The following is a 10,127-nucleotide window of genomic DNA, read 5'->3' as shown; positions in this document are numbered from 1 at the left end:
CTTGATGCCCAGCCCTCCTTGTGGGGTGCTGGCCAGGCTTCCAGTAGCTGCTCCACTTTGAGTCATTACACCCGAGTTCCGAGGGCTGCTTCTCTCTCTGGACTCAGAGCTTCATCCACAAGATGGGGAGGACGTTGAATTTCTTCCTTGGGTTCAAAGGGCCAACTGCATGAGCTCAATGAGCTGAAACCCTGACACACAGCAGCTCACACGAACAGACAGGGGCTCACGCTGACTCTAGGTCAATGTCAACAGTGAGACGGACTGAAAAAATAGCAAGTGAATCTTTTCGTTTTTAAAACAGGTGTCTAACTCTAAAACCAACACGTGCTTATTGTGTCAAGTTAGGAAAAACAGAAAAATAGAAAGTACGGAAAAAATTAGACATTCTCACAATCTCAAAACAGTCCCTCTTAACACATGATGTGTTTTAATCCACACCTTTTCCCATGCATACTTTCTGATTAATTGTTCTCACACACATTCCAGTTCTTTATGCTGCTTTTTTTTTTGCTAAAGATTACAGTATAGGCATGTCCTTATGTTATTAAAAATTCTTTATAAATGCAGCTTTTTAATTATTATTTTTATTGAGGTATAACTTACGTGCAGCAAAGCGCACTAGACCCAGGTGTACATCTTGGTGAAGTTTTGATACGCATACACCCTGTAGCCAGATGATAGGGAGTAGCCTTGTCACCCCAGAAAGTGCCCTTGTACCCCACCCAGCGGCAGGGGCCACTCTGACTTCTGTGCATGGATTAGATGTGCCTCTTCTTTAACTTCATATAAATGGCATCACAGACTCTGCCCTCTTTCTGGTTTCTTTCGTTCAACAGAATGCCGTAACTATATGTGACAGAGCTCTGTTAATAGGCGGTTGAGCCCTTTCCCTGGTTCACTCACATGGACAGCATGTTTTGAGTGTTGCTGTCAGTGCTCTGGTATCTCCACCAAGGAGGAAGCTCCCAGTGTCCCCAAAGCCCCCTTCACCAGGAGAGCCAGAGAATCCCCACGGTCCTCGAAGAAGTAGGAAGAATCCCTCCCCCCCTCCAACCAGTGTTACATTTTGCACTCATGTGCCTCAGCAGTGATGCTGGGGTCTCATGACTTCCAGTGTCCCTTCACCTTCTACCCCAGACACCCTTTGTGGCAAGCGGGGCTGGGAGGCCACCATGCTGTTCTCTCCACTCCCACTGTGTCTGTTCGCTAGACCCTTCCCAGTATGACCCCTTTTCCCAGACCATGCACCACGTCCCCCTCACCCTGTGCAAATCATCAAACCAAGTAGACATTTACAGGCTGTCCACCTCATTGCTTTATTAGATAATGTCCAGACCTGGTGGAAACCCCTTAACTCTGCTGGGAAGTCTGCTGTATGCATTTTGGGTATTTCTTTCAGATCACTACCCAGACATGGCGCTGATGTAACCTTATGTGCGGTAACAGAAGTCTAAGGTGCTGATTAAGGTGTATACTAGACCCTCTGTGGTCTTCAGTGGGTCAGGTCATACCTGCAGCTATGTGTTCGGCTCTCTACATAACATGATATGTGGGACTTTTCCTGTTGTCCCAGAGCTGGCAGCTATGTATGGCCTGAGGCTGAGGGCAAAGAGGTGTTGAGTACCCGGAAGTTCTACAAAAAAACCACTGACACCTAGGATCACACACCTCCCCCAGGCCTTACTAAGAGTAACAGAATCAGCCCTGTGCCCCTGGTCACCATGACAACCCTTCTCACCCCATCCTGTGTAAGGAGACAAGTTTGGGCAGGAAAGGGTTATAGAAGTGGGTGGGGTTGATGGGAAGGAGGGTGGGGTTCCTCTCCCCAAAGCCAGAGGAGGGGCCTCTGAAAGAACCATGTGAGGAATGGGGGCTTGCGGGAAGGGGAGGCCAGTGCCTCATTCCTGGGTGGGGCATCCACTGGGCAGCAAACCAGCTGAGCAGGGAAGAGGAGATTGGAGACAGGTGATGGTGGAGATGGTGTGGCCGTGAGGCAGCAAGGATATCCCAAGGATGTCAAGTTATAAACATGGTGCTAGACAGGTGGCGTCTGGAGAAATTTCCAATCTCAGTCACTCACCACACCCAGGGCCAGCCTTCCCCTGAATTCATGGGCTGCCTCGTAGAGGTCAGCTCACCAGCCCAGGCACCTCTTCGCTCGTGTTGAGTTTCTTCTTGGCAGCCCTTGGTGGCCTTTGCTGCTGGCTAATCTCACCTGAGGCCATTTCAGTTTGTCAGGGAAATTTTTTTTTTTTAATTTTATTTATTTATTTATTTTTGGCTGTGTTGGGTCTTCGTTTCTGTGCGTGGGCTTTCTCTAGTTGCGGTGAGCGGGGGCCACTCTTCATTGCGGTGCGTGGGCCTCTCACTGTCGTGACCTCTCTTCTTGTGGAGCACAAGCTCCAGACGCGCAGGCTCAGTAGTTGTGGCTCACAGGCCTAGTTGCTCCGCGGCATGTGGGATCTTCCCAGACCAGGGCTCGAACCCATGTCCCCTGCATTGGCAGGCAGATTCCCAACCACTGTGCCACCAGGGAAGCCCCATCAGGGAAATTAAAAAAAATTTTTAAAAAATATTTATTTGGTTGCATCAGGTCTTAGTTGCAGCAGGCGGGCTCCTTAGTTGCAGCTCGAGGGCTCCTTAGTTGTGGCTTGCGGGCTCCTTAGTTGGGCATGCAAACTCTTAGTTGTGGCATGCATGTGGGATCTAGTCCCCAGACCAGGGATCGAACCCAGGCCCCCTGCCTTGGGAGAGCGGAGTCTTAACCACTGTGCCACCAGGGAATTCCCAGGGAAATTTTAATAATGAGAAAAAGTGAAAGTGAAAAGATAGGGTCTTGATGGCTTACTCCCAGGAGGCTGCAGGGCCTCTCTGAAAAAGTGCTCCAACAGCCCCAGTTGCCACAGATCGAAGAGGTTGGTATGGGGTGGACTGTGTCAAGCCCCAGCTCCAGCAAAAGTCTTAAGATACCCATCGCCTGGAATGATCATCTTTCCTGACATTTGCTTAACTCAGCCCACTTCGAACGTTCTCCCTAGAATAAAGGAGACTTGAGGTTTCTTCCACTTCTAGATATGGAGATAGTTGGCAACTTTCAAGTGGCAGTTTCTTTGGTGGCAATAAAATCCTACTGTAGCTATTATAACTGTGATGCAGGACTGTCACCGGGTTAGTCACCTTCTCCTCGGGGCTGTCAACAAACTACACGTGCACCTCTGTTTCTGTGCTTTGCACAGTGCATTGTGATTATTAATACTCTGTTCTCCCCCGCGCCTCCCCATCAGCCATCCCTGGACTAGGAAGTCTAAGAGCATGGGAATAACATATCCGTCGTTATGAACCCGCGCCAGTCTGGCACATGGTAGATCCTCAGGTGTGCTTGTCACAGTGAATCTCATGATGGAAAAACAAATAGACACTTTTCCAAATTTTACCTCTGAGGGCACCAGCTGCCTTATGCATCTGTTACCTTTTCTGCTTCTTAGCAGGCAACCCCCACGAGTCAGGGGCGTACCACAGTGAACATGGACCTCTTACTCCTGTGACCTGGGGCCGCTTTGTGGCCGGGGCCCTGGCTCTGCTCTCTGCATCTTCCCGCTCACTCACCAGGCACCTGGGCTGAACTTGTGTTCTGGGACGGCCTTCCTGTGGCTGAGCAGGGAGAGCCAGAGGCTCCACCCAGTCACTCGACACTGTCAGTTCTGCTCACTTTCTGTTGGCCGAGCCGGCTGTGGCTTGGGGGTGGGGGTCCCTCTTGAAGGGCGCGCTGCAAGTCACACGGCAAGGACTAGCATGTGTAATGACAGGGGGAAGGGAGTGAAAAGCTGTGAACCATAAGACAGTCTGTCGTACTACAGCATAACAAAGCAGGCAGTTTAAAGACTTTTATTGTGGTAGGAATACAGTATGAGATTTACCCTTTTAACAGATCTTGAAGTGTACAATACAGTATTGTAGGCACACTGTTGTAAAACAGATATTTAGAACTTACTCATCCTGTATAACTGAAATTCTATGCATGTTGATAAATGGATAAAGAAAATAGGGTTAATACATCTAAGGAATCTTATTTCACCTTAAGAAAGAGAGAAATCCTGCAATATGCAACAACATGGATGTACCTGGAGGACAGGATGCCAAGCGAAATAAGTCAATCACAGAAAGATAAGAACTGCATAATTCCACTTATATGAGGAATCTAAAATCATCATACTCATAGATGGAAAGAATAGGATGGTGGTTGTCAGAGTTTTGGGAGAAGAAGGACAGGGTAGTTGGCAATCAGACAGTTTTTCTTTTAAAACAATATAATTAAGAGTATTGATTCATTTTCCAAGTCATAGTTTTTTTTTTTTTTTTTTTTTTTTTTTGCAGTACGCGGGCTTCTCACTGCTGTGGCCTCTCCCGTTGCGGAGCAGAGGCTCCGGACGCGCAGGCCCAGCGGCCATGGCTCACGGGCCCAGCCGCTCCGCGGCATGCGGGATACCCCTGGACTGGGGCATGAACCCGCGTCCCCTGCATCGGCAGGCAGACCCCCAGCCACTGCGCCACCAGGGAAGCCCCAAGTCATAGTTTTTTAAAACAATATTTATGTTTCATCATCATCAAAACAAAATTTAATGCATTCATTAGGATAATATAAATATCTGCAGGTGAAGCACCACCCCCCTCCCTTGCAACACACACACATCTTTCTGAAACCTTCTTTAGCCATGAGGCAAGAAAGTAAAACCATAGTAACTTCCAGCTCCCCAGTTGCCAGGTTCCAGGAGCCTTGTGTTTCTTGCCTGCATCAGATAGGAAATGCACTAACATATATTTGTATTCTTAGCTCAGCCAAGATGAAAATCTCTGCTTATTTAAGTGAGCTTCTCCAATTCCTCTCCTTTACAAATAGGATTTAAAAGCTTTGATTAGGAGTCAGCTTGAATTAGAAGTTCCCACCGGCCAAAGAGGGGACCATTTGAGCATCAATAAGGACACTGGCAAGGCATGAAGCATTCAAATAGGATTAAATCCACGACTTCCTAGACTTCCTAACAAGGCAAAAGAGATTTTTGGTAGCAAGTCAGAGAGAATAAAGACAGTTGAGATGACAGTTGTGGGGAGTGTGCTGTGATCCGACTGAGATTATTTAGATGCTACATCACCGTAAGCTAGTAAATCCGCACATCAGAGACCTCCAACTCCCTAATCAACATTTATTTATGAACCGGTGGTCTCCCAAACATACCACGTGCTCCACCAACACCAGAATTGTCTCTATAACTAATACAGTATTTTTAGGCATGGCATAATAGTAACTCTTAAAGTGGTACTTTACCACAATTGCAAGTTGCAGTTTTCAGCTTTAATTTTTACTTTACATTGAAAAAAGTGTGTGTGTGTGTATATCTGAACTCTTTGCCTGTATGCAAAAATGAGGTGCTGGAAGGTAATTTGGAAGACTTTTTTTTCCACCCTGTCTAGCTTCTTCCTCATCTAGGCCTGCCCTGCCTGGTAATAGACCCTGAGGTTACAGGCCGATGTTTGATTTCCAAGACAGGCCCCTTCTCTGCTCTGAGCACATACCCCAGTATCCTCACCAATTGTCTTCCCTCTCCAGGGCCCAACAGGGGGTTCTTGTTGCACAGTTTCCTTCACATTCTCCCCAAAGCTGCTCTCCTGGACCGCTACAAACCGGCTTTTGGAGTGGGGTAATCCTCCAGGCAGAGTTATGTGATAAAGGCTGCAGGGGGACAGGTGGGCAGCGGCAGCAGGAAAGCAGGAGGAGCCACAAGGAAACAGACACCATCAGATCCAGAGACATGAGGCCTATTAAGTGTTCTAACGCATCCTTCCTGGCTTCTGCTCTTAGCTGATTCTGGAAACATTCCTGCACATCCTGCTGCGAGCTTACCCCTCCACTCCTGATGGAGGAACTCACTAGTGCCTACCCCTTTCTCATAATCACGACCTCCAACCCTCCCGTTTCCAAGCGAGGGCTTTTATTTTTTCATCTCATTAAAGATTATGCATATTTTTATAAACAAACACTTTAGTAAATATTAAAGATTTATTTATTCATTTTATATTTCATTATTGCTGCTTTGGGTCTTTGTTGCTGCACACGGGCCTTCTATAGTTGCGGCGAGCAGGGGCTACTCTTCGTTGCAGTGTGTGGACTTCACATCACGGTGGCTTCTCTTGTTGCAGAGCGTGGGCTCTAGGCGCGCGGGCTTCAGTAGTTGTGGCTCGCGGGCTCTAGAGCTCAGGCTCAGTAGTTGTGGCACACGGGCTTAGTTGCTCCGCGGCATGTGGGATCTTCCCGGACCAGGGCTTGAACCCCGTGTCCCCTGCATTGGCAGGTGGATTCTTAACCACTGTGCCACCAGGGAAGTCCTTTAGTAAATTTTTGTATAGGGGAATGAGGCCTAAGAAGCACATGAACAATGGGGCAAGATACTGAATAGATTTCAGATGTAGGGTGCGTGGTTGTCATAGCTAAACCATAATAAAGCAGAAATGTGTCATGCATTTAGCAGAAGGGGGATCATGGACCCAACCAAAGCTTCTAGAAAGTTCTTACTGTTCCTAAGCTCTCCATGAGCTGGGGAAGCCTCCAAAGTTAAATACAGTAGGAGATGGTGCTAAGGGAGAGCAAAGCCCTTACCTGCATCCTCCTCCAGGCTCAGCCTTGTTGACACTTCCTCCTCCTTCTCCTTGGTCCTGACCCCACTCCCCCCTGTTCCATTCACCTGTGCCCGTCTCGTTCTCTTCCCCACCTCCAGCTGATTAAAGAGATTGATAGAATCAGAGAGTGAGCAAAGTGGTGACGAGGGGGGAAAGAGCAAAAGCACAAGGCAAAGTGACATTTTCCAGGAACTGCGATGAGCTCGTTGGAGAGTCCAGGTCTCTGCCCACAGTTGTTCTGGAATATTCCCTGAGCGCATGTTGGCTCTACAAGGAATGACACAAGTCTGTCTTGGTTCACACAACCCTGAGGTTCCTGGGCACTTGCTTTAGAGACTTAGAGTCCTCTATTCTTCAACAAACTGTGGAGGCTTATCATCGTATATAGATTTCTGTCTCCCTTTGAAAATAACAAGCGAACTGCTACTCCTCTACAAAACAGCCGAGACTTCCTGCTCCCCAGTGGAAGGGGTATATGTTGAACTCACTCGATCTCCTGTCTCCCCGTAGAAAACTGGGCATTGTTTGCAGAGGTGTTTGGCAATGTGCTTTCGGAAAAACACAGAGAGATACCTTCTGAACTTCTCCCCGACGAAGGCATAGATGATGGGGTTGATGCAGCAGTGCATCAGCCCCAGGGTCTCGGTCACCTGCATTGCTTGGTCCAGCTGACTGCTGTTCTTACAGTTACTCAGGCCAAAGAATACCTGGAAGGTGCTTAGGAGAAGGACGATGTTGTAGGGAGCCCAGAAGAGAAAGTAGACAATCATGATCACGAAGATGAGCCTCACGGCCTTGTGCTTCTTCTTCTCGTTGCGACACCGAAGCAGGGTTTTTAGGATTCCCGAGTAGCAGACGATCATGACAAGCAGTGGCAGCACCAGGCCCAAGACACTTCTCATTATTGTATGGAAATTCTTCCATACTAGTGGAAAATAAGGGGCGCAGGCATAACCAGAATGTTCTTCTTGGGATTTGATAAAGATGATTCCTGGGAGAGAGGCAAACACAGCCACCAACCAGGTGACCCCACTTGTCACCACCCCAAAGGTGACCGTCCTGGCTTTTAAAGCAAACACAGCATGAACAATAGCCAGGTACCTATCGATTGTCAAGAGGATGATGAAGAAGATTCCACCAAAATAACCAATGTGATACAGCCCTGTGAAAAATTTACACATCACGTTCCCAAAGACCCACTGGTCTGCAGCATAGTGAGCCCAGAACGGGATGGTGAGGAGGAACAGCAGGTCAGAGACGGCCAAGTTGAGCAGGTAGATGTCAGTCATGCTTTTCAGCTTTTTGCAGTTGATCAGGATGAGAACGACCAGCAAGTTGCCCACAAAACCAAAGATGAACACCAGCGAGTAGAGCGGGGGTAGGAGCCGGGCTTCAATTTGTCCCACAGTGGTCTTTTGGCAGGGCTCACTGTAATCATAGTCATAACTGGTGGTGGGTTCTTCATCGTTCCCCTTGATATTCGTTGTAAACAGAGAATGAGATGTGGAAAGCACATCGTGGCTGAACTGGGGAAACGTATCATTGCCATCCATCTTCCTTTGTCCTGTAAACAAGAGGACTAGATGATGACACACAACACAACGGCTGCGATCCCCAATCTTACCAAGGTCCCTGCTCCACTTAAGCAACGTCCTAGGCTTTGTCTTTGCTTCACAGCCATCTCCTTGAAACGTGTATGCTAGTTCATCACTTCCCCTTATTCCTGGTTGCAGACACCAGTCATCTCCTCACAGCCATTTCCCAACACCCTTGGCCTTCCCAGAGAGCCTGACTCTCGTGGTAAGGCTGACCATATTGGACACTTGCTTTCTCTAGCTCCTCTGCAGTGGTACAAGGCCTGTGACCCATTCCTGGATGATAGTATTTAAGGGGACTCCGCTGGGGGCTTCTGGGGATGCTCATAATGAGCCACTGTGATTTGCATTTTCCGTTACCTGCCACCCAGAGTGTGCTGATATCTCTCTCAACTTTCTGTCTCCATCAGAAAACTTCTCTTGCCAGGGTTGCAATGACAACCCAATTTTTAAACACGCTGGCTTTCAGTTTCTTTTTCATCAAGCATTTGATCCTTCTGCTCACTTCTTCCATTTAAAACTTTTGGCTTGGGAATTCCCTGGCTGTCCAGTGGTTAGGACTCCATGCTTTCACTGTTGAGGGCGTGGGTTCGATCCCTGGTCAGGGAACTAGGATCAAAATATCTTGATATTACAGTGAATATCAAGGCCCCCCCCCAAAAAGTTAAAAAACAAACTCACAGAAAATCTTTTGGCTTCCAGGAGAAAAAGTGGCTCACCACTTCTTTTTCATTTTCTTTGTTGGTGTCTCTTTCCTCTGACCACACTGTTAAGAGTCCCAGGCACCACCCTTGGCTCCCACTTCTTTACCATTTACTTCTTTACCCTTGCTCCAAAGTTCTTCCTGAATTGTGTTGTCTAATCTCAAGGTTCTAAGTTTCCTGTAGGCTAATGCTTCCCAAAGCTCTGCCTTCCAGTCCCACCTCAGAGTTGAATTTTCCATTGCCGACTGCATATCTCCCCATGGATTTATTCATTTAACCAATATTTATTGAGCACCTGCCAGGAGCCATACTCTATTTTAGGCACTGGAGATACAGCAGAGAGCAAAGTGGGTAGCATATAGCCACCTCAAATTCAGCCCACCCCAAACTGAACGCCCCTGGAAAGTTGCTTCAACTCGTAGATTCCTTATCTTGGCTATTGTCATTTACTCCATTACTTAAGAAGTAAGATTTGACATTGTCCTGGGTCCCCTCTTCTTCAGAAGATTAGGAGCCAGGGCTTTGGAGCCAAAAAGACCTAGATTTGACTCCTGCTTCCAAACTACAGTTGTGTAATTCGGGGCTAATTACTTCTTGAACTATCAGCTTCTTCATGTATAAAATAATAACTAAGCTGAGTTGCTATGGAAACAAAGACGTAGTGCAGCATCTGATACAGAGAAATGCTTTGTATTATTGCAACTAAGTCTTATGAATTCTCCCTCGTAAACACCTCTGAGTCCTCCCCTCTGCATCTCTTTCAACTGCCACTCTCTTGCCTCCCATACTTCTCACTTGTGGCTTTGCTGAGCTTTTTCATTTGTTCATGCCTTATTCTTAGCCATGCTCCCATTCACTCTGTCTTCTCTGAAGCTGAAATTGGATCATGCACTTCTCAGTTTAAAACTGGAGTAGCCCCACGATTTGTATGTGGCAGGGCCTCAAAAGCAATGCCCAGACTACTCATCATGGCTTTTCTAAGCTCACTTCTTCTCAGCTTCATCTCTAATGACTTCTCAAATCCCAGATCCTGTGCTCCAGCCATACCCATCTTTTTTCCATTTCCCCCAGACTCATCATTTCCTTCAGGCTTTAGTGGTTGTGCACATGCTTGCCCCTCTGCTTAAAATGGCTAGTGAGCTCCTATTCATCC

At 47.4% G+C, this 10,127-nt stretch overlaps 1 protein-coding gene across 1 annotated transcript; it reads right to left on the bottom strand.

Moving 5' to 3' along the window:
• Positions 1 to 5,813: 5,813 nt before the first annotated feature.
• Positions 5,814 to 8,246, bottom strand: CCR2 (C-C motif chemokine receptor 2). The gene has a single exon (XM_079935753.1). The coding sequence runs from the start codon at positions 8,226 to 8,228 to the stop codon at positions 7,107 to 7,109; it is 1,122 nt and encodes a 373-aa protein (XP_079791879.1). The 5' UTR covers positions 8,229 to 8,246; the 3' UTR covers positions 5,814 to 7,106.
• Between the last annotated feature and the right edge of the window lie 1,881 nt (positions 8,247 to 10,127).

The sequence above is a fragment of the Stenella coeruleoalba genome (assembly GCF_951394435.1).
Source record: "Stenella coeruleoalba genome assembly, chromosome: 10".
Lineage (NCBI taxonomy): Eukaryota > Metazoa > Chordata > Mammalia > Artiodactyla > Delphinidae > Stenella > Stenella coeruleoalba.
Note: the sequence above shows the minus strand (reverse complement) of the source record. Positions and strands in the feature narration are given on the sequence as shown.

What these genes read in the sequence shown, in the direction of transcription:
- CCR2 (XM_079935753.1), bottom strand. Translation starts at nt 8,228, where the DNA reads ATGGATGGCAATGATACGTTTCCCCAGTTCAGCCACGATGTGCTTTCC.